This window comes from Paroedura picta, chromosome 2, assembly GCF_049243985.1.
Source record: "Paroedura picta isolate Pp20150507F chromosome 2, Ppicta_v3.0, whole genome shotgun sequence".
NCBI classification, from domain to species: Eukaryota; Metazoa; Chordata; class Lepidosauria; order Squamata; family Gekkonidae; genus Paroedura; species Paroedura picta.
Genome location: NC_135370.1, coordinates 105,201,440 through 105,226,267, shown reverse-complemented (window position 1 = coordinate 105,226,267; position 24,828 = coordinate 105,201,440). Strand labels below are relative to the sequence as shown.

Below are 24,828 nucleotides of genomic sequence, written 5' to 3'. Positions count from 1 at the left end.
AGTCCCAGGGTTTTTTTTTTTTTTTGGTGGGGGAGCAACCTTTGGTTGGTGAACCACGGGGCTGGGGTCAGGTTTGCCCCATAACCAACCCAAATAACATGAACCTCACCAGGAAAATTCTTGTGTCTCTTGGGGCAACATCATCCTCATTAGCACGACTGCTTAGTATTTGTCAGATGTAACTTGTCATTGCATTACTGGTTTAAATTAATATAGGGGACTTCTAGTTATCCAATGTACTGGAAGTAGCCTGGTTATATAACTTGATATAGCCTGGCAGGTGAATCTTCTTGGGAATGGGATATTGGCAGCTGGTTGTCGTCCCTGAGACAGCAGGCTCTGTTGTGTAGCGCTTGAGGAACCGTGGAATATAAATATAACATAATATAAATAATTACCATTTGGGGTGGGCACACCATAGTGGAGTGACCATGGGGCAGGAATTCTGTGGCCAATTCCACCCACATGTCTTGTGATGTGACTTCCACATGCCCCATGAGGGTCATCCATGCCTTCTCTTTAGTGACCTCATCAGCATGGAGATGGTCATCATATCTGTTCATTAGGGGGAAAAACAAGGCTTGCACTGTACTTGCCTTGTGAGTAACAAATCCATTAACTTAAATAATGTTTTCATTTTATTATTTTATGTATTTAAGTTTATATTGGCTCATTTAGAGGACATAGCTGCGAGCTGAGAAAGTGTTTGTGTGGGAATAGCTAACAAGTGTTGGACCAAGTGTTTACTTTAAGGCATAAAATATTGGAAGTGGGTGCTGGTATCAGAGAGAGATAAAATTCTTTGGTGATGTAATGAGACAAAAAAAAATACAAACTTCTATTCCTCAATAATCTGGCTATTTTTCACACTCAGTAAAGTATGTTTCATTGTTCAAGCCACAGTTAAATGGTGTTTTTGGAGAAGTAATGTCTGTTCATGTAACTGAGAAAAGGTTTATCTCACAAAGTGAAAGATGAGTCAGTTAAAATGCTATTGCAAGCAAAGTGTGCTTGGGACAATGAATATTAATGACACCAATTGGCAAATATCAACAAATTCAAAATTGAGATAAAATTAATTAAATAAACTCTGGCAAGTTGCAGTTGATACATTTTTGAGTTTTTGGCTTTGTTCACATTTTTAACTCCAAAGTAATAGAAATGTGCCAGCGTGATACTGGGCTGCCAGATCTTTTGTTTGCCCACTCAGGTCTTCCTGCCAGTGCTGAAGGCATTAGGCATAAAAAGTAATTGGCCTCCTGTTATATTGTGGGAGGCCAAGCAACTGTAGAAATTGAGTGTATGGGAGGGAATGTGTGCTACGATTATGTGATTATTTGCAGGTTAAATACTTTTTATGTTCAACCTATATGTTAATTGCTTATTTATTTATTATTTGATAATAAATCAAATTTATTTGCTCCTATAAGCAGCTCATGGTGGGTAACAAAGATCCCCCATAAAACCCCCCATAATATCAACTCATAAAAACTTCATCATGCCTAGTGGCTAAGATGTTCCCTCCCCTCTACCATACATACAACATCCTGCCTCAGGGGTAGTGAGGAGTAGCCCATTGTCCTGGCCCAACCTGGGGAAGAATCCCTGATCTTACCCACCTTGGCTTCAACCAAAGACCTGACAAAAGAGCTCCATTTGACAGGCCCTGTGGAGCTATGATAGCTTCGTCAGAGCCCTCAGCTCTCCTGGGAACTCATTGCACCAGGTTGGAGCCAGGACCAGATAGACCCTGGCCCTTGTCAAGACCAGGTGAACTTCTCTTGAGCCAGAGATCTCCAACAGAGCGAAGAGCACTGCGGGGGACATAAGGAGGTAGATGGTCTTTCAAATTGGTGGCGCCCAGACCGCGGATCCGGTCTGCAGTTGGCGACCAGTGCAGCTGCCTCAGCACTGGCTGGATGTGGGCCCTCTAAGATGTACCCATAAGGACCCCAGCAGGTGCATTTTGCACCAGCTGCAATTTCCATATCAAGGACAAGGGTAGGCCCATATAGAGTGAGTTACAAAAGTCTATTCTAGAGGTGACCATCACATTAATCGCTGTAGCCAAGCAATACAACGACAGGTCGGGTGCTAGTAGCCACGCCTGGCATAGATGGAAGAACACCATGTGCTATTCCCATGACTTGGCCTTCAATCAACAGGGAGGCATCCAGAATCATCCTCAAATTCCGGGCCAAGTGATAGTTTTTAAGCTGCACCCCATCCAAGGTGGTTAAACACACTTCCTGATCTGCCATCTTCCTGCCCAGCCACAGGACCTCCATTTTGGAAGGGTTGGGTTTCAGGCAACTCTGCTTCAACCATCCAGCCACAGCTTCCAGACATCTGGAGAATGTATCCTGTGGTAATCCAAGTGGCTATTGATTAGGAGGTAGAGTTGGGTGTCATCCACATATTGATCAGAGCCCAGCCCATAACTCTGGACCAGCTGGGAAAGAGGGTGCATGAAGATGTTAAATAATGTAGGGAAGAGTATCGCCCCGTGCAGAACTCCACAAGGGAGCTGATGGGACACAACAACTCCTCCCCCACTGCCACCCTCTATGTCTAGGTCCGGAGAAAGGAGTGCAGTCACTGAAGGCCTATACCCCGAATCCTGGCCCCAATGAGGCAGTTGGCCAATAACTCATGGTTGACCATGTCAAATGCTGCTGACAGATCGAACATCATGAGAATGGCTGAACCACCCTGATCCCATTGGCACTGGAGATCATCTGTCAATGTGACCAGCACTTTCGCTACCTCAGGGCCGGAACAGAAATCCAGCTGATATGGCAAGTGACAAAATTTCCTCCATGTATGCTAGGAGCTACTCCACAGCGCCCCTTTCAGCTACCTTGCCCAGAAATGTAAGATGTGAGCCTGGGTGGTAGTTGGCGGGATCCCATGGATCCAGCAATATTTTTTTTCAGTAAGAGACAAACCACCACCCCCTTCAGTGCCTCTGGGAACTCCCCAGAAGACAGGAAAAGATGGACAATCCCTCAGAGGGCCTCCTATCTGCTGGTCTCTTGATTTGAACAGCAACAATGAACAGGAATCAAGGGGTAAGTGATCACCCTCACTTCTGTGATTCTCTTCTCTGCACAAAATTGAGAGGGGAACAATGAGGATGTTCCAGGGCTTCGGGACCAAGTCCTATGAGGAAAGGCTGATGGACTTGGGAATGTTCAGCCTGGAGAAGAGGAGGCTGAGATTCATAGAGTTGGAAGGGGCCTCCAGGGTCATATAGTCCATCCCCCTGCAGAATGCAGGAAATTCACAAGTACCTGTCACCCACAGTGACCCCAACTCCATGCTCAGATGATGCCCCCCCCCAATAAATCCCTGGCCGTTCTGGCTTGGAAGAAATTTGTCTTCCGACCCCAAAATGGTGATCGGCATTTCCCTGGGCATGTAAGAAAAGGCCACAAAAGCCAAGCATGGATACAATACCTTCTGTCCACCCACTTACAATCTGCCTAAATTTACAGAATCGGTGTTTGTGAGGTCTAGCCTCTGCTTAAAATTTCCAAGGAAGGAGAACCTACCACCTCCCGAGGGAGCCAGTTCCACTGAGGAACTTCTTCTGGATGTTTAAGTGAAAATTATTTTGGATTAATTTCATCCCATTGGTTCTGATCCTATCCTCTGGGGCAACAGAAAACAACTCTGCTCCATCCCCTATGTCAGTGGTCCCCAACCTTTTTATCACCGGGGACCACTCAACACTTGACAATTTTACTGAGTCCCGGTATGGGGGGGGGGTAGTTTACTTCTCTACTCTCAACCACTGCCCTAATGCTCTCTGATCGCTATGATAATGTTTAAACATCCCTTCAAAATAAGATACAGACACGCCACAACAATGAACATAAGGAACATTTTATTTTCATGGAAATTTTAACTCATGACAATGACAAATCAATGGGTACCTTGAGCTTGTTTCTCTGCAACGAGATAGTCCCATCTGGGAATGATGGGAAACAATGACACCCGAAGTGTGTTGTAAAGGGCCGGGGGGGGGGGTTAAGTAAAGGGCCGAGGGGCCCACCTCCAATTAGTCGATGGACCACATGTGGTCCGCGGCCCACAGGTTGGGGATCGCTACTCTATGTGACAGCCCTTCAAGTACTTGAGGATGGCTATCAAATCACCACTTAGTTGTCTTCTCTTCAGGCTAAACAGACCAAGCTCTCTCAACCTTTTCACATATGTCTTGGTCTCCAAACCCCTCACCATTTTCGTTGCCCTTCCCTGGATGCACTCCAGTTTGTCCACTTCTTCAATTGCAGTTCCCCAAACTATAGTATTCCAAGTGAAGTCTAAGCAGAGCAGAATAAAGTAGTTTCTTCACCTCATGCAACCTGGACACTATTCTTCTTTTGATACAGCTCCAAATCCCATTAGATATTTTAGCCATCAAGTCACTCTGCTGATTCATGTTTAGTGTATAGTCTACTAAGACCCCAAGATCCTTTTTGCATATACTATTACCAAGACAGGTCTCTCCTATCCTATAACAGTGCATTTCCTTTTCCTCCTTACTGCCGAACTTCAATATTGAAACTAATGCTATTCATTTTAGCCCAGTTTTCCAGTCTGTCAAGATCATCCTGATTCTGTCTTCTGCTGTATTCGCTATCCCTCCCAGTTTAGTATCATCTGCAAATTTAATAAGCACCCCTTCTATTCCTTCATCCGAATCAGTTGAATAAAACAGGGGCCAGGACAAATCCTTGAGGCACTCCACGTCACTCCTCTCCATGAGGATGACAAGCCATTAACAAGCACCTTTTGGGTATGATTTGTCAACCAGTTATCCATCCACCTAATAGAACTTGATTGCTTTCTTTAAATATTTGAAAGATGGTCACTTGGATTGGATTAGGGCAGGGATCCGTTCTTGTTTGCAGAAAAGGATAGAACTCTTGCTGTCCCATCCTGTCACAGTATAATATTTTGGCTGTTGGCTCAGCCTAGGGGCCTAAGGGAAGGATCAGGAGCCCACTTTAACTTAAACAACTGAAATGGCTCTTGAGGCATTTTGAAATTTAAAAGACTGATTGCAACAGGTGTAGATCCTCAGACTGGACAAACATCTGAGAACTGATTTTTCTATAGCAGCAGTGTACCCTGAGCAAAGTTGGGATTCAAGGAAGAGGAGCCTTTGTTAGGTTCTTGATGCTGGCGACCTGACTTGGCTGAATAACTTATTCCCCAGAGAATAGCAGTAGACACTGTCAAGACCTGTCTCATCATAATCCTCTTACTTATTCAATATTTCTAATCTATCCTGCCCTACCTTAGTAAGTGAAAAAGCAGCATTGGGAAGGTGATTATGAGCACTAAAGGAAAGGAAGGCTAAGGGTCAAACAGCTTTTCCGCCTACTCTTATTTCTATCAGGGTGTTTTTGATTTCCAAAACACAAACAAAGAGATGAAGGAATCCTATAACTCCATAGTGAGTAATGTAATCATTACTTTATGAAACCCGCTAGGATGAATACTTTGTGTCAGTATCTGCTCTTTATCAAACTCAGTCATTTATGTCTCACATACCTCCTTAAATGGGAACCCAAAGCACTCACAACAAAATAAAATACACAAACAGGAGAAAGAAGAATGGGAAGCATCTAATTGTAGAGCAACTCCAGACCCCTTGCCAGCAGATCTTCCTACTGGCTCTGGGCTAGGAACCAAGGCCTAAGATTTCTTTGACTTGTGCTCTCCTCTGTCAAACCCTGGTCTTGAATACCTGCACAAGAGAGAAACATCCTGGATGTCACATGCTGGCAACCAACTTGCCACACTCTTCTCTCCTACTTGTGCTTCCATAAGTGAACCACAATTTGTCGCCCAAACATCCACAACTCTGAAACAAGTAGGTCTATTTTGTGTTGATATCTGATAGGATTAGAAAACTGGTCTTCCAAAAGCAAAAGAACTCAAATGTAATCACTTCCTTTAAGAAATTTCTATATCCAAGGAAGATTTCTAAGAGATCTCTTAGACCCATTTGTCTGATGAGAAACATTCAGTATAAGCAGCCTTTTTCAATCTTTTGACTGTGGAGGAGCTCCTGAAATAATTTTTCAGGCTTCAAGGAGCTCCGGAAGTGGTGTCAACTGGCCACACCTCCTTAACATGCCTCCCCATCAGTGACATGTCGCCAGAAGTGACATCATCACCCACAAAAGGCAGGCTTGAGGAGCTGGAGAGACAGGAGGCAGTTTAAAGCAGGAGTAGGCATGCAGGCTCCAACCCCTCTCAGGCACATACATCATAAGAGAACTCACACTTGAGAGGGGGAGTAGTGGAAGTAGCTGGTTCCCTAGCTTGTGACTGAGTCCATTAAGGCAGGAGGGGAAAGGCTGTGGACCACCTCTGGAGCTCCTGTAGATGCCTGGGGGACCTCTGATTGGGAATCCCTGATACAGAGAATGAAGGATGTATACTTAACACACCTTTGACCCCTGACATGTATATCCTAGCACAATGGCTCCCAACTTAACAGCTTTTTAAATTACATGTCTTCACAGTTTGTAAACAACCAGTGGTGAAGTCCACTTTAAAAGCAGGCTCAGGGCTGGTGACCCGGCCCTCCACCAGGTCTTGCTATGGGAGGCTGTAGTGGACGGTGAGAGTGCAGCAGAGGACAACAACAAGTCAGCTTTGCATTGTAAAATATGTGGCAGATTTGTATTAATTTATAGATTAATACATGTTGGGAAGTAATACTTAGCTTCTGATCCTGTAGAAATGTTGAATGGCAAAAATGATTAACAAAATCAATCTGTCATCAGTCTAATAAGACCCTTATAATATTCCATGCTTCCTATGAAAGAAGATTACAATATCTGAGAAGAATAATTTATCATATGAGGGAAAGGAGGTTACAGATATTGAAATTCTGGCTGGGGTACAAAGGGCTCTTATTCCATGTAAACACTGGACTTTCTTGCAACTGGTCCTAGTAGCTCCCTGATAAGTCACTCCAGGTCAGCATGCAGTGTAGGGAATCTCTGTTCTGGTAGAGAAGAGTCATTGAGTCTTATGTCCAGAGAGTGTGCTGGGCCTGGCTGGCTGCGGCTGCTGCACTGAACCTTGGAGGGTCTTCATCACCAAAGAAGACATCAAATTGTTTTCCTGAGGGACTACTTCAGATTTTTTCCCTCTTGCTTTTTCACTTTTTTTCTTCTCACTTTTAATCACACTTTACTTGACTTCACTTCTATTTTTAAACAAAATTATTCTTTGAGTTTCTGTGGGTGGGGTCTTGGAGTGGTTTGGGGTGCTTGGAATTCACTGCTATTTTTTTCTCTGGGTTCTATTTCTTTTTTTCCCCTCTGGTCTGGTCTGGTGGTTTGTGCTGTTGTGGCCTCCATTGGATATAATAAAGGTAGGATGGGGCACCCTCTTTGGGAGCCCCTAAAATTGGTGTTTTTCTCCTGGTCCTATCTTTTTGAAACTTGGAGGGAGTCAGAGAAGAGGCTCCTGAAGCTACCCTGAAAGATTGGAGCTTCTAACTCAACACACACAACACCCCAGGCCATGGAGATTGCAGAAACTTTAAATTCCCCATTAAAGTCAATGGCACCATTGACTTTAATGGCCAAAGCGCTTTGGAGATGTCCAAAGTGCCTTGGCTGAAGCCGGATCCAAATCAGCTGATTCGGACAGTCCTTGAATGGTCCAAATTGGGTCCTTCTGAACTCGAAACAGTCCAAATCTTTTGGGTGGTGCACATGCCTACTCAGAAGCCTTATGCTTGGATCTGCTTGGATTCCTTGTTTGATTCAGTTGGATCCAAAGGTAGTAGACACTTGTGGTTATGCAGAGTGAGTGGGAGGTTAGAAATTCCCACAGATTTCTCTGTTTGAGATGCAGTTAAACTCAGTCCCAAATTCATTAGATAAGAAACTTCTTTCCGCTTACCATCTATGATTAAACTAGTGCCTAGAGGCAGTTTTGGGGTGGATGCAAACTAATAAACTGAAACTTAATCCTGAGAAGATGGTAGTAGTACTTGGGAGCTTTAGGACTGACACAGGATATAAGGTGGTTCCTGTTCTGAATAGGTCTATAGCTTCGGGAGATTGCTGGGCCCAGGCTTTTCATTGATAACAACTAAGCTCTTTTAGTTTTCCATTGGATAAAGCAGACTGCAGTCGTGGTTATGAGTGCTTTTTATCAACTTTGACTGGTTAGCCAGCTGTGACATTTCCTGGAGAGAAAAGATGTGGCTGCTGATTAGATTACTTCAACAAGCGTTATGAGGGGCTGCCCTTAAAAAGCGTTTGGCAAGTTGAGTTGGTACAGGTTTTTAATTTGCATAATGAAACAGTATCAGTGATTTATTTCTGAGAAGTACAAGCCATTTTCCTTGGTAATGAGGAAAGACTGGATGGGTTTGGGTAAGACACAGAATAGTAGTGATAGTAATATTCAGCTCTGCCATCTAACAGTTTTATAATTTCTACTAGCTTCAAAGCCCGTTCCTCAGAACGGGCCCAGAAAGGGTCCCCTCCCCTTGCACCCGGCCAGGCAGCTTTGGGCCACAGCTCACAGCGAAATCAAGTGGGGCAGGTGGGGGCTGGGCAGCTCGTTAGCAGGGCCAAGAAAGAGCTCATTAGCAGGCAGTCAGCAGGCCGGGAGGCCCTCATCAGCAGGCCCAGCCTAGGAGGCCAAGAGGCCCTCGTTAACAAGCCCTCCACCACGATCCTTTGCCCAGAGCCCTCTCCCTTTACCTGCTGCTGGCTCCAGGCACTGAGGCGTCTGAGAGCAAAGAGGCTAGAGTCCAGGGCCAGAGGGTGGGAGCTGCAGGGGCAGGGCCAATCAGGGCAAAGCTGGCTGCACCCTGATTGGCCCTATTCCAACTTGGACAGCCGGACACGTCCCACCCCCTAGGCTGTTTCAGAAATGTATTGAGGAACAAGAATGGATAAGGATTCCTATATTTCTCATTTTAAAACTAGGGCTCAAGTGTATGTATTATGTTTTTGTTTGGACTTTGATTAAAAATACAATAGCATTGTATAAATGCTTTTAATAAATATGCCAGTGCCCATTCTCAGGAATTTCTTTACCATTTCTTATAAATGCTGTTATCATAAGCATTCATTTGTAGGTATAGAAAGTCTTGTGATCTGAATAGCACTTTACTAAAAATGAATGCTGAATAATTGTAAAAATGCAACTATTGTGAGTATCTAATTTGGTTAATTAAGGCAGGCACAGATATTGTACGCTTGGTTTTTGTCTCATCCAGCAAGCACTAACAAAGGCAAGCAAAGTGATCTCATGTGTAATATGATATCACTGATAGAACGTAAACTCATAAACTGATGCTTGTCAAAAATGAAAGACTAGGTAAGCTGCCTTCTGTTCTATATGGGTTTTGAGAAGGCAAATGATATGATAGTGCCTTTGTTGTGTTTTGTTAAAATGATAATTATCTAATGTACATTTTTTAACCTTTTGTAGAAAACATGAGAATGTAGCTATCAGTAATTGCCACACCCTTGTAATTTAAAGGTGGTATTTTGCATGCTGTTATTTGAGAATAATAAATTATAAATATAAGGATACAGCATAGCTATTGTTTAGTTTTTGTGAATTTTTAGTATATGTAATGTGTATACTCGATTGTTTGTGTCATAGGCAAGTCATAGGATTTTATTTATATTCAAGAGTCATTTGTAGAATACAAGAATCAAAATAAGTCATACACTGTTGAAGAATTTGAGTTTCTGCTTCTGCTAACAAATTTTATTTCATTTTCCTTTGAGTCTGAAATACTCTCCTTTTGTAAAGCTGACCTCACATAAATATAAATCACAATAACTGCATGTTCTTTAATTATGTATTAATGTATTGTACCTGCAACTCATACGAGAATATGAGCATCTCAAATTACAGTGTATCATAGGTCATTAAATCCTCTCTTCTCAGTGATACTTAAAAGCATTGCATTTCTAATTACTGAAAAATGTACTATATTTATTTTGTTTGCTTCATTGCAGCATTGCTGTGCTCCAGTGACATGATAACCTTCGTTTAGGTCTGCACAGATAGTATAAGCACTCCAGGAAACACACGATCCCCCCCCCCCCAAGATAATAAAATTGAATACATTTCAGAGAAGAAAATAGTTGAAGAATCTTTACTCAGTTTAATTCTGTGGTACAGCTAAACTGAATTTTCTGAGACTGTCAGTAGAGCTTGGATACAGGATTTTTATTTAATTTTATTTATATCCTGGCTTTCTCCCTACTGCGGGGGGGGGGGGGGGTGGCGGCAGTGCAACATAGCTTACAACATTCTTCCCTTCCCCATTCTATCCTCACAGCAATCCTGTGAGATTGGTTAGGCTTTGAGACTGTGACCAGTCCCACATTATCCAACAAGTTTTCATGGCAGACTGTTTTTTGTTTGTTTGTTTGTTTAATTGATTGATTGATTTTATACCCATAGGGTTCATTGCAGTTTACATACAGCATTGTGGGTATTACATGGAACGACCTAAGCACAGAACATAGTCAAAATAGCATCAACAATAATGCAACAGTGGTTTAAATTAACATAATATTTATGGTTTAAGTCAACAATAACATAACATGAACAACAACTTAGATAAACCCCCAGAGACTGGTGTAGGCCCCTCGGGTGTCTGAGGGGGGACCTGTTGATGTTATTGGGTTGGTTAGACTCAGGGGAATGCCTGGTGGAGGAGCTCCCTTTTGCAGGCGCTGCGGAATTGTGTGAATTTAGGCAGGGCCCTGATCTCTTCAGTGAGCTCATTCCACCAGGTAGGGGCCAGGACAGAAAAAGCTCTGGCCTTTGTTGAGGACCAATGTACTTAGAATCATAGAATCATAGAATGATAGAGTTGGAAGGGACCTCATGGGTCATCTAATCCAACCCCCTGCATCATGCAGGACACTCACAACTCTATTGCTCATCCACTGTAACCTGCACCCCCTTAAGCATTCACAGAATCAGCCTTCTTTGGGGCCAGGGATCACTAGCCAGTTGGCGGTGGTGGAACATAGTGCTTTTTTGTTGGTATAGGCAGAGAGATGGTCCCAGACTGCATATGGCTTTTAAGGTAAAAACCAAAGCCTTAAGCCTGATCTGGAATTCGATTGGGAACCTGCTAAGTGAGATCTCCATGGTGTATTGGTGAGAATCCTGGCAGTGGCATTCTGAACCAATTGTAGTTTCCAGATCAAGGATAAGGATAGGCATGCATAGAGTGAGTTGCAGAAGTCCAGTCTAGAGATGACCGTCGCATGGATCACTGTGGCTAGATGTTTTGGTGCCAAGTAGGTAGCAAGTAGCTTGGCTTGGTGTAGATGATAGAAGGCCTGCCACACTACTGTCGTGACCTGCATCTCCATGGAGAGGGAGGCATGAAGATCACACCCAGGTTTCTGGTGGAGTGGACTACTGCTAGACACACTCCAGCCAGGTTGAGTAAGTGTGCTTCCTCGCATAGTCCCTTCCTTCCCAGCCACAGGACCTCTGTCTTTGAAGGGTTGAGCTTCAGACAACTATGCTTGAGCCTTTTCGTCACTGCTTTCAGGCATCTGGCTAATTTTTCTGGTGGAGTAATCAATCAGGTGGAAGAGCTGGGTGTCATCTGCTTATTGATGGCAACCCAGCCCAAGGTTCCGCATCAGCTGAGCAAGAGGGTGCATGAAGATGTTAGGAGAGAGGACTGCTCCTTGTGGGACTCCACATGTGAGCTGATGATAGTTAGATACTCTCTCTCTTATTTTGACCATGGAGGAAGGAGATCAGCCATTTGAGGGCTGTATTCTGGTGTCAGTGAGAAGGTGAGCTAGGAGCTTGTAATCTACGGTGTCTCTGCTGACAGATCTAATAGTGTAAGCAGCACAGATCCAATTCGGTCTAGCTGGTGACGGAGGGTGAGTAGTACCATTTCCACCCCATGGCCAGGCCAGAAACCCGACTGAAATGGGTCAAGGGCTGATGTTTCCTCCAGGAATGCTGATATTTGGTCTGCAGTAGCCCTTTCAACTAACTTCCTCAGGAACGCTAAGTGTGAGATGGCGTGATAGTTGTCAGGCTCCTGTGGGTCCAGGGATGTTTTTTTGAGCAATGGGCACACCACTGCCTCTTAGTCCTTCCAGGAATTTTCCCATTGAGAGAGAGAAATTAAAGGTAAAGGTAAAGGTATCTGCTGTGCAAGCACCGAGTCATGTCTGACCCTTGGGGTGACGCCCTCCAGTGTTTTCATGGCAGACTCAATACAGGGTAGCCTTGCCAGTGCCTTCCCCAGTCATTACCATTTTACCCCCCAGCAAGCTGGGTATTCATTTTACCGGCCTCGGAAGGATGGAAGGCTGAGTCAACCTTGAGCCGGTTGCTGGGATCGAACTCCTAACCTCATGGACAGACAGCTTCAGACAGCATTTCTGCTGCTTACCACTATGCGCCACAGAGAGAAATTAGGGGGGCCCTAATTCTTATGTCTGTTGTTTTTAGGAGCCACGATGTACATGGGTCTAGTGTGCAAGTGGTTGGACTCGTTGCTGTTAGCATCCTGTTCACTTCAGCTAATGAGAGTTGTCTGAAGTAACTCAGTGTTCTCTACAAGGATGGCCAAGGGGCCTCTAATTCACTTTCTGTTGGAGGGAGGTTGCGGCAGAGAGTTGAGATTTTGTCTGTGAAATGACTCGCAAATGCCTCACCGCTAATATCCTATTGGCTATTGTTTTGGTGCCTTTCATCGAGGGCAGTGAGGGGATTACCCTGAATAATTGTGCTGGCCATGAGTGTGCAGACATGATGCATGTCGAGTAAAAGTTGCATTTTATTGACTTCACCGCCAGCTCATAGGCTTTCATCTGCATTCTATAAGATGCTCTTGATTCTTTGTCGCGAATCTTCCTCAAGCTTGCTCTAGTCATCTCAGTTCCCATTTCTTCTGGTGTAGTTCCTCGGTATACCAGGGGTCCACTTCAGACAGGGGCAGAAAGGACGTCTGGGATTGATGGCGGTCCACATCCTGTCATACCAGTTCTGTCCACCTAGAGAAGTGCTGGGAGACATTGGGTCCCACAGAGCATTCAGGAATCCAGTTGGATCCATAAATCTCCATGGTGAGCTGAAATCCGCTCGGTGCCCATATGTTCCTAATCTATAGTTTCAGCATGATCCTACCATCCATGATGTTCTTATTCATAGAGCAAGGTTCCCAAGCATAGTTCCCAGGTGTCCTAATGGTGCACATGGGTATTTTACCAGGCATCTGTGTGCTTCTGGAAAGTTGGTGGGACCATTGTGAAGGCAGAACTATTGTCTGCTTGCTTTCATACTTGTCCCACACTTCTTAGGCTGCTTGTGTTATTTGCCCCTCAACCCTGGGTATCATTGTCATTATCCTTGTACTCACGTGTTAGCCTCCTTCTTGCCATTGTCTTACATATGTGTATTCAATCCTCCTCTTCCCCACTGGAGTCTTTTGTGCACGTATTATTCCTCCGCCATCTTTGATATATATGTATGTGTTTATATTCCAAATCTTGTGTTTTGTGTGTGCGTTTGGCTGCTACCCTGCCTCAGAATTCCAAAGATGTCTAAGGCTCAAAAAGGTTGGGAACCTTATTCATAAAGGTTAACCCAAGGATGGCCAGCTCCCAGGTTTTGTGGAATTTCTGTGTTCTCTAGACAAAAGTATATTTTTTTCTTCATAAGTGGTGACTGAGATGTAGACCAGTTTGTTCCCTCTACATCCTCCCCATTTTTTCTGATCTTGTACAGTGTGCCATATTTTGCAGATAAAATCTGTCAGATCTAATCTGATCACGTGGGGTTAGGTAGTCTTGTGTGTAGGGTGCTGTGCAATCCATTTCTGGATAACTTTGACTTGGTATCTTTGAGAAATGTCAGTAGAATTGGGGGGATTATAAAAGCTGACAGTTTTTTCTCCCTGGGCATTTTGTCTTCTATAGTTAGAAATTGCGGTGGTAATTAACATAACAACTGGAGGTTGGATTAAGAGGAAAAGTACTAGTGTGGTTTATTTTTGTGCATGTGCTGTATTCAAAAGGTAGTAGTTGGAGAATCTAAATAAGCATGATGGGATCTTTTTTGTTAACTGCTACAAGGCTCTGTATTGTTTCCATGCTTTTTAACACCTGTGAAACTTTTGGGGGGAATTATATGTAGCTTGACTATGTACTCTGCAGCCAAAGATGGAAAAGTTCTATACAGGCAATAAAAACAAGACCAGGAGCTGATTGTGGTTCAGATCATGAGCTTCTTGTTGCAAAATTTAGGCTTAAATTGAAGAAAGTAGGGAAAAGCACTAGGCCACTCAGGTACGAACTAAATCATATCCCCGACGAATATACAGTAGAGGTGACAAATAGATTTAAGGAATTAGATCTGATAGACAGAGTGCCTGAAGAACTATGGACGGAGGTTCGCGACATTGTACAAGAGGTAGCAACTAAAACCATCCCAAAGAAAAAGAAATGCAAGAAATCAAAATGGCTGTCTGAGGAAGCTTTACAAATAGCTAAGGAGAGAAGGGAAGTGAAAGGCAAGGGAGAAAGAGAAAGATACACCCAATTGAATGCAGAATTCCAGAGAAAAGCTAGAAGAGATAAGAATGCCTTCTTAAATGAACAGTGCAAACAAATAGAAGAAAACAATAGAATGGGGAGGACCAGAGATCTTTTCAAGAAAATTGGAGATATGAAGAGAACGTTTCATGCAAAGATGGGTATGATAAGGGACCAAAATGGTAGGGACCTCACAGAAGCAGAAGAGATTAAGCAAAGGTGGCAAAATTATACAGAAGAACTATACAAGAGCGAGCTTAACATCCCTGATGACCACAGTGGGGTAGTTACTGACCTGGAGCCAGACATCCTGGAATGTGAAGTCAAATGGGCCTTAGGAAGTCTGAGCAACAATAAAGCTAGTGGTGGTGACAGCATTCCAGTTGAACTATTCAAAATCTTAAAGGACGATGCAGTAAAAGTGCTACACTCAATATGCCAGCAAATTTGGAAAACTCAGCAATGGCCACAGGATTGGAAAAGGTCAGTTTACATTCCAATCCCAAAGAAGGGCAATGCCAAAGAATGTTCAAACTACCGCACCATTGCACTCATTTCTCATGCTAGCAAAGTTATGCTCAAAATCCTACAAGCTAGGCTCCAGCAATATGTGGACCGAGAACTTCCAGAAGTACAGGCAGGATTTCGAAGAGGTAGAGGAACTAGAGATCAAATTGCCAACATACGCTGGATCATGGAAAAAGCTAGGGAGTTCCAGAAGAACATCTACTTCTGCTTCATTGACTATGCTAAAGCCTTTGATTGTGTGGAGCACAACAAATTGTGGCAAGTTCTTAAAGAGATGGGAATACCAGAGCATCTTATTTGTCTCTTGAGAAATTTATATGCAGGTCAAGAAGCAACAGTGAGAACTGAACATGGAATCACGGATTGGTTCAAAATTGAGAAAGGAGTTCGGCAAGGCTGTATACTGTCGCCTTGCCTATTTAACTTGTATGCGGAGCACATCATGAGAAAGGCGGGATTAGAGGAGTCACAAATTGGGATCAAGATTGCAGGGAGAAATATCAACAACCTCAGATATGCAGATGATACCACTCTAATGGCAGAAAGTGAAGAGGAACTAAAGAGCCTGTTGATGCGGGTGAAGGAGGAGAGTGCAAAAGTTGGCTTGAAACTCAACATCAAGAAAACAAAGATCATGGCAGCCGGCCCTCTCAATTCCTGGCAAATAGATGGGGAAGAAATGGAGATAGTGACAGATTTTATTTTCCTCGGCTCCAAGATCACTGCAGATGGGGACTGCAGCAAAGAAATTAAAAGATGCTTGCTCCTAGGGAGGAAAGCTATGGCAAATCTAGACAGCATCCTAAAAAGCAGAGACATCACCCTACCAACAAAAGTGCGTTTAGTCAAAGCTATGGTATTCCCAGTTGCAATGTATGGCTGCGAAAGTTGGACCATAAGGAAGGCCGAGCGTCAAAGAATTGAGGCTTTTGAACTCTGGTGCTGGAGAAGACTCTTGCGAGTCCCTTGGACTGCAAGGCGAACAAACCGGTCAGTCCTAGAGGAGATCAGCCCTGACTGCTCTTTAGAAGGCCAGATCCTGAAGATGAAACTCAAATACTTTGGCCACCTCATGAGAAGGAAGGACTCCCTGGAGAAGAGCCTAATGCTGGGAGCAATCGAGGGCCAAAGAAGAAGGGGACGACAGAGAATGAGGTGGCTGGATGGAGTCACTGAAGCAGTAGGTGCAAACTTAAATGGACTCCGGGGAATGGTAGAGGACAGGAAGGCCTGGAGGATCATTGTCCATGGGGTCGCGATGGGTCGGACACGACTTCGCACATAACAACAACAACAACAATATGTAGCTTGATATCATGTCATCAGTATCATATCATGTCATCTACACACAAAGATTAGTGACTATTTTTAGACACTGCTCTTTGAATGGAGAAACATGTCAATGTACCATCTAAACAGACATTTTACTGTCTGCATATGGCATGGTAATTTGCCTATCTTGATTTTATTTATAATTATATTTATAGACCGCCACTCTTGGCCTGGCCGGCTTATGGTGGTTTACATACAAACAATAGACATAAAACATAAAACCAGATAAAAACCCCAATGCATCCAATGAATGGCGGCAGCAATCAACAATCTAAGATCCCCCCCAATGCTCACCCACAACCCTTCCAATAGCATCTGTCATTGCCCTGGTAGATTTAGCCAATCTAGCCACCCTAATCCATTTTACAGGAACTTTGAGGTTATACTGTTGTGATTTACACTTAATCTAGTGTAAAATACTGCAGCTCATTTATTATTTGCAGTTAGCCACAGTTCACATTATACCACTGTTATAATTATTGCCTTGCTTGATATTGGTTTTCCGATCCAATTCAAGCTGCTGGCTGTGACATGTAAAGGCTATTGAGGCCTAGATCAAGGGATGGGAGGTCAGGATGGTCTGTCTACATTGTTAGTATTTAGATGGCTGTACAAGATCAAATTACATAATTAACTTTTCCTGTAAATTTTCTGGTTGTCAGAAGCTGTTTTAATCTGCATTACAGGATGGTTTGAATTGCTCAAATATATTTTATTTATTTTTATTTATATACCACCCTCCCTTTCGGCTCAGAGTGGTTTACATCAGTGGTCCCAAACCTTTTTATCACCGGGGACCACTCAACACCGGGGACCACTCAACACCTTTTACTGAGGCCCGATGGGGGGGTAGTTTACTCTCAACCACTGCGCTAACGCTCTCTGATCGCTATGGTAATGTTTAAACATCCCTTCAAAATAAGATAAAGACACGCCACAACAATGAAGTGTGTTGTAAAGGGCTGGGCGCGATGAAGTAAAGGGCCGGGGAGGGGGGGAGAAGGCGTCCTTCGGGGCCCACCTCCAATTAGTCGAAGGACCACATGTGGTCCGCGGCCCACAGGTTGGGGATCGCTAGTTTACATTATAACTCTCATAACAATACAGTGCAACGAAACATTCAGATACAGAAACTCATTTAACAGTGAAAAAAATGTATCAACAATGTAATAACAGGTCTGACTGCACTGTGTGCAGTTTATGGGCCTTCTGTCTAATGGTTGGAAGCTTATTCAACTGTCTTGACCAAATGCCTCGTGGAAGAGCTCCTTTTTGCAGGCCCGGCAGAATTGCTTTAGTTCCAGCAAGACTCTAATGTCCTCTGGGCTTGTTCCAGCAGGTGGGGGCCAAGACTGAGAATGCCCTGGCTCTAGTCATTTACAGAGAAAAACAGAGCCTTTCCAAGGCAATATCAATACTTTTTTAAGGACCAACCAACCATTTTTTTTTGGTACAATAAAAAAACATTCTTGTTTTTTGACTGACATTCCCTACAATACTTTACAGAGCCGGTGGCCTATCTATATATAAAAATTGGTTGATGAGTATAAGGAATCAACCACTGAAGAAAAATTATGAAAATGGAGTATATCTAGAAACCATTTTGGTTGGTCCTTAAAAAATTATTGATATATAAAATTTATTGTACCAATTGCCTTGGAAAGGTTCTGTTTTTCTCGGTATATGTTTTGAACCTTTCTTCCTTTTTCGTATTGTAATTTCTGGCTCTAGTCATTGACAGATGAGCTTCCCTAGGGTTATGGATTGCCAGTTTGTTGGTGGTTAAGGAGTGTAAAGTTCTTTTAGGGGAATAGGTAGAGAGGCTGTTGTTCAGATACTCAGGTCCCAGACTGTGTATGGCCTTGAAGATGATTACCAGAATCTTAAGCCTGATCCGGTAGTCAACTGGTAGCCAGTGCAGCTTTTGGAGTGTGGGCTGAATTTGGGCCCTCCAAGGTGTTCCCGTAAGAAATACAATTGCAAATTGTCTTTAATCCTTTTTAGGAGAAAGGCAGGCCAAAACAATTCTAAAATAAATAATAAAATTTTGTGTAGTTGTTTTCAAGTTAGTGTGATGACTTTTCATAAGCAAATCCTGACCCCTAGAAGGACAGAGTGGGTTAGCTGGTTTAACCGTAGGACCTGCCTAGATAATTGTTAGATTGTGACTCATTTACCTTTTAAAGAGACACATTATGTATTTAATGTGCTAAAATTAGGAACTAAACCCTTTCTACATGTACTGCCCAAATAATATGTTTTCTTAAAGAAATGCTAGTGTTATTATTTATATTTTTAAAATACTATCACTCCATCAACAATTTTCATCTAGATTCCTGTCTGCATTACTTTCTACTTTTATTATCATTTGAAACAGGACTGTATAATGATGTCAAGGTGGTAGATTTGTGAAACAGCAGCCTGTGCCTCAACTCTACTTTTTTTTCACGCACCCCCTTGGGCAGGCAGTGTTTTATCCTTTCTGAAGTGTAATAACAATATTCAAACTTTGCTTAACATGGGACTCTGACAACACTGGAATATTCCATTCTGGTATTTGTTTTTTTCATAGCTAATTTCAGAAGTATGTCTGAAGGCTGATTTCAGAGCATGATAATCTTGTTAACTGCAATGTTTGCAAGATAATAAATAGTGCTCTTTAATTCTTGGTATTTAAACATTGATAATACAAGTGGACTACTGTATAATATCTAAAAGAGAGAGTCATTAAAAGAATTTCCGTGTATTATATTTTGCTTTAAATGCCAGAACTCTTAACCCGGTAATTTAATCTGCTTTCTAGCTACTTCAATTTGGATCATACTGTAGATGAATCAGTAGCTGCCTCCAAACCAGTGATCTCATTCTTTAATTTTGGCCAAAGGAGTTTTCTAAATATTTTGAAGAGATAATTTATGTTTTGAATAATGTATATTAAATTATCTTAATTACTGCACTCATTTCTGACTGAGACAATAATGCTTTAAAAAGTAGATTCATGGAAAATATGTCTTTCCTCTAATTTTGTCTTCAGTTGTGTTTTATCATTGAACACAAAGACTATTGTCTGCCATCATGACTTGAGTGTTCCGAAGCAGTATATTATCTCCTGATGATTATGTTTTCATATGTTGTATGTATGTTGTATTCAGCTGAGTGATATATGGATTCTAAGTATGAATTTGAGTTCACAGGGAAAAGATTCCATTTGTGTCTTAGACAGAAAGATGCCACATAGACACATACCATTTCCACTAGTCTTTAAATAGACTGTTTGCCATAATAAGACAGTCAACACTGATGGTTTGGATCATTCCCTGAAAGTAAATTGATGCAAATTTATGTAACAGAATGCTAATACTTGGCTGCAGAACAGTGAAGCATCATGCAGGAAAACAACAAATCCAAATTCATTTTTTCTTAAGATTAGTGAGACAGCTTATAGTGGTTGGTCGTGAGTTGGTCATGAGTGTGCAGACGTGATGCATATTGAGTAAAAGTTGCATTTCATTGACTTCACTGTCATCTCATAGACTTTCATCTGCATTCTATAAGATGCTCTCGATTCTTCATCCAAGTCTTTCTCCAAGTTCACTCTACTCGTCTCAGTTCTTGTTTCTTCCAGCGCATCTCCTCTTTATACCCCACTTGAGATGGGGGTGGAGAGGATGTCTGGGAGCTATGTCATTGATGGCGGCCAGCATCCTGTCATGCCAGTCGTTGTCCAGTCTACCTATAGAAGTACCAGTAGGCATTGGGTCCTACAGAGCATTCAGGAATCTCATTGGATCCGTAAATTTCCACAGGTGAGCTGAAATCTGCTGGGCTCCCAACTAAGATGGAGGTGGCAACCTTAGCTGGGTCTTCAGAGAATAGTGGTTCAACCATGACAGGTTTCCATCACGCATGCCAGGTCTATCCCTTGCTCTGCAAAACAGGCTTGCAGGGTGGAGGCTTTGTGTTGGATCAACCTGGTGTTGCACAGCATAAATGTTGGAGGTGGGTTCTTTACCATTGTGTCCACTCTAGTGGCCCGAGAGACAGGGTGGAGTTTAGAAGAGGCCCTAGTATGATCGTATCTCAAGCTCCCTTTTTTCCCCAGCCTCTTCCCACCACAGTCTCTGCCTTTCCCCCTTATTACTGGGATCCCCGACCCCCTTGGGTCCTCTGCTGATGCTTGTGACTGTGATTGTGCCTGATGTTCGTGGGCCATCCATGTACGATGTTTTGCTTACTCTTCTTTGGGTAGCTAAAAGTTTAATTTCTGGGGAGGCTTGTACCCTGGCTTTCTTACTTAGTTTCTTGAATTTAGATTATCTGGAGGTTTGGGGTTGAGCGGTGTGATTGGATTGGGTGAACTTTTTCCAGGGAGATGATCCCGATTGTTTTCTATGATCTCTCAGGGCTGCCCTGGCCAAATTTATCAGTCTTTCACTCACTCAAAAATATTTTAGTAGGAAGTTATTTTGCCACCCGAAATTTTCCATTTTTTTTCATTATAAAAACTGGAAATCTCTCAAATATTTCCATGCAATATGTTTTAAATGTGAAATATGTTGCGTTAAGAAATATTTTGGTCCTTCTAAAAAAATCCTATAGGCATTTATTTTCAATGTTTCCTCAAATTCTCCAATTTCTTATTTGGCAATTTGTGAAAAAAAGACCCTGGGGAAATAACCATGGCATCTCTATCGCATATCTCTCAAAAATGATGTCCTGTGATTCAGGAGACGTTCAGGGACAGGATGACATAGTATGGATGTAGAAAACTGCATGGATTTGTGGTTTTAGTTCCATAGGAGAGAAGAACTAAGAGAGCAGTGTGATTTTATTAGGTTATTTGCTAAAACAACTCTGAACACCATTGTTTGTGAAACACGTCTAGACTGCCGATGCTGCCATATTATTCATGTTTTATGTATAAACTAGATAGAAAGCCCATTTTAAATTGTAATAAAATGGGTGCTAGGAAGGCGATGGTGGCCGTATGGCTTGGCGGCGGGCGGCGGCATAGCTGAGGCCGTGGATGGGGTGGGCTGAAAGCCTCCCCCGCAGGCTGAAGGCCTGGGCAGGCCTCCCCCCAGCGTGGGGCTTACCTGCTGGATGTCAGGGCAAGGAGGAGACATTGTTGGGGCTGGTGGTCGTGAGGATGGAGTCGAGGGGGCCGTAGTTCTTCGCGGTGCTCCAGCGTTGTGGCCGGTGGGTGTGCCGCCGCCAGCCGTCCCCGGCAGAATCGCGGCTCCCATTGTGGGCGGGTCGGGCGTAGGTGGCGCGGAAGCGGCAGCGGCCGGCAGCTGGCGGAGACTGGGCGGGGCCGCGGGGCAGGCGAAGCTGTTGGTGGCGCCGCCGTGGCTGGGAACAGGGCCCCTGGGGCGGGGGAAATCGCAGGCGGCTCGGCCGCGGCAGAGTGTGCTGGTGGAAGGGGGCCGTGGCGGCAGGGCGGCGGGTGAAAAGCAGCCGCGTGGGGCTGTGGCGAGGCGGGCTGGTGGCGGCTATAGGCGGCGGCGGGTCCTCGACGGTGCGCGGGCATGCGGTAGGCGGCTTTATCGGTGGCGACTGTGGATCGCTGGCAAATGGTGAAATGGCGGATGTGGGCAGCCAGTCCAGGGCGGGCCAAGTGGCCAATAGGGAGGCGCGCTATGCGTGCCTCCCAATTGGCCACTTGGCCCTCGAGTGGCACTCATTGGGGCCCAATCAGGAGGCGCTTTGCGGCTCCTGATTGGACCCCTTCGAGTTTTATCCCGGACGGGTCCCGCCCGAACTCCTCCCCACAAGCCCTTACTCTTTTATTTAGTCTGCGGCGCCCATGGTGCTGCGGGACGTTTAAAGATGCATATTGATCTGTGTTCCTGATGTGGGGCCTGTGAAACCTACCATTTGGAAATTTGATATGGGTCTTCATGCCTAATAGGACCCTGACCCACATTGGTGAATTTGTCATTGGAATTAACCGGTAATGTATTGTTTCCTCTTTAGGACCTTTTATGCACTGGAGGTTTCATGCTTGACTGCAACCTGGAGTTTTAGTCGTGGCAGGTTGCCCCACCTCTTCCTGCACTCACATGGGGGAGCATTTGGCCCGGTGCACCTCATCCGCCCCCGATTTGTACTCCTGCATGAGAGCTGGGGCAGTGAAGTTCTAGTGCATAAACGGTCTAGGAGACCTACCTTGACCGATTCCGCATGATGAATCTTCCCTTGGACAGCCCCTAGTTGTTGGCAGCTCTTAGAGCTTCCTCCACATGACATAGTCTGCATCTTGGGCTGTCAAGGGGCTAGCTTTAGTTTTGGCCAGATTTGTCTTGAGATTTACCACTTTTTTCTCAATTCATATCAGGGAGCAACTAGGAGAAACACATAACAGTCCCTGCAGTGTTTTTTCCACCCTTGTACCCACCCTTTCATCTTTATTTCCTGCTCCGGGCATTTAAAAAAAAAGAATGGCACAGTCTGCATTGCCACAGGACTGCAAAGTTACTTTACATAACTTAAAATAAAATTATCCCTAAAGTGTCCAGTCTTTTGTGCTTTCTGATGGAGGTGAAAGAACGAGGAAAGGGGGGTGGGCTGCATGCTTAAGCAGCCCTCTCCTGATCAGCTAGGCATCCATGCTCTTTGTTTTTAAGCCTACTGTTTCCATACAATCACTTTTAAGGGTCCAGTTACAATGTCCAGCCTCTCACAATTCTATTCAAACATAATTAGAGTCCAGAGCACTATGAATCCCCCCCCCCCGAAAAAAGAGGGGGGAATGCTTTATCGGTGTGGCATTTCTATATAATAATACGGAAGTCTTAATTTTTAAAATTAAAAATGCATTTATGTTGTGGCATTACTGCATAGCAATGTGGAAATGCATTTAAAAATAAAATTCAGGGCTTGGGGGACAGAGTCCGCGGTAAAATCACTGTGCTTTGATTGTTGGCTTGTTGTGATTGAGAAACCAAGGAGTGGGGGGAGAAATTCAACTTGTTTTCCCTTGCCGCCTTATGAGGAGCCAAAAAGCCATAACGAGGCAGAGGCAAAACTCAGGAGGAGTCCCTCATGAGAAGGCTTGCAAACGCACGGTTTACAACCGTGCGTTTGCAAGCAAAAGGCAGCACGAGTTTTGCACCTTCTTGTGGAATTGGGCCTTGCTATGTATTTCCTTTGGATGCTGTGAATTAACTGTAGTATTTCTGTATTTGGGCCTTCCTTCCCGTATTTCCCAGGCTGAAGTTCGCAACATGCTTTCTTTACTGAGTCTATTGAAGGCAGCCTACCATCATGCTTTGCTCTCTTTCTCTTCTCAAATATGTTTTTGCAAAATGGTGTCTGCTTGCACCTTTGTTTTCATTGTACCCCTTAATTCAACCATCCTGTTCCCTCTATTGCCTCCCCTCCTTCCCCCCAAAGTTCAGGGGGGCGCCTTTTGGGGGGATGGGCGGCGGCAGACGGCAATGTGTGGGTGGGTGGCCCAGGGATCTGCAGGGGAGGAGGGAAGTGCAGGGGCGAGTGTTGGGCATGTGGGGGGAGGGAAACGGCGACTGGTGGGTGGCTCAGTGGATCTGTGGGGGAGGAGGGGAGAGTGGGGGTGAGTGTTGGGCATGTGGGTGGCAGGAAATGGTGATGGGTGGGTGGGCGGCTTGGGGGATCCGCAAGGGAGGGGGGAATGCGCGGGTGAGTTTTGGCCATGTGGGTGGGAGATGGCAACAGTTGAGTCGCCATTGGAGGGGGGAGCGTGGCGGCGACTTTAGGCAGTGGGTTGGCGGGGGGACAGGCACATAGGTGGGAAGCATTATGCCGGGGTGAAGTGGTTGGGAGCTGGGAAACCGCGGTACCTGGGTTGGCGGTGGGAAAGGAGCAGGGCCTCCGTGTCAAATACGTGGAGGCCCTGCTCCTTTCCCTGTTTTGAACCCCGCGAGTGGCCAGTCCAGGGCGGGCCAAGTGGCCAATGGGGAGGCTTCGCGGCTCCTGATTGGCCCCTCAGAGTTTTTATCATGGACAAGCCCCGCCCACACAGCCCTTTCCGATTTATTTAATCCACTCCACAGGAGAGGTTACAGATACTTTAAAATGTTGTTTTAAAATGGCTCAGTGTCTGATAACTCCCTTTAAGGAAGAAGAGTTAATTGGTTGTTATATGCCACTTTTCTGTACCTGAAGGAGTCTCAAAGCAGCTTACATTCCCCTCCCTGTGAGGGAGTTGAGGCTGGGAGAGCCCTGATATCACTGCTCGGTCAGAACAGCTTTATCAGTGCTGTGGCGAGCCCAAGGTCACCCAGCTGGTTGCATGTGGGGGAGCGTGGAATCAAACCCAGCTCACCAGATCAGAAGTCGGCACTCCTAACCACTACACCAAGCTGGCTCTCTTTGAGTAAAGTACAAC

The 24,828-nt window shown here is 44.3% G+C and overlaps 1 protein-coding gene across 4 annotated transcripts in view; it reads left to right on the top strand.

Annotated features, from left to right (window-relative positions):
• Positions 1-24,828, top strand: part of METTL15 (methyltransferase 15, mitochondrial 12S rRNA N4-cytidine) — a 158,318-nt gene that overhangs the window by 36,794 nt on the left and 96,696 nt on the right. The window contains exon 1 of one of the 4 annotated variants that reach the window (XM_077321974.1): positions 19,503-20,266. The exons of the other annotated variants lie outside the window; for them this stretch is intronic. Within the exon in view, the coding sequence (XP_077178089.1) occupies positions 20,114-20,266 (153 nt within the window). The 5' untranslated portion in view covers positions 19,503-20,113. Of the gene's footprint in view, positions 1-19,502; positions 20,267-24,828 lie in introns of those variants that run through there. 4 annotated transcript variants of the gene reach the window in all.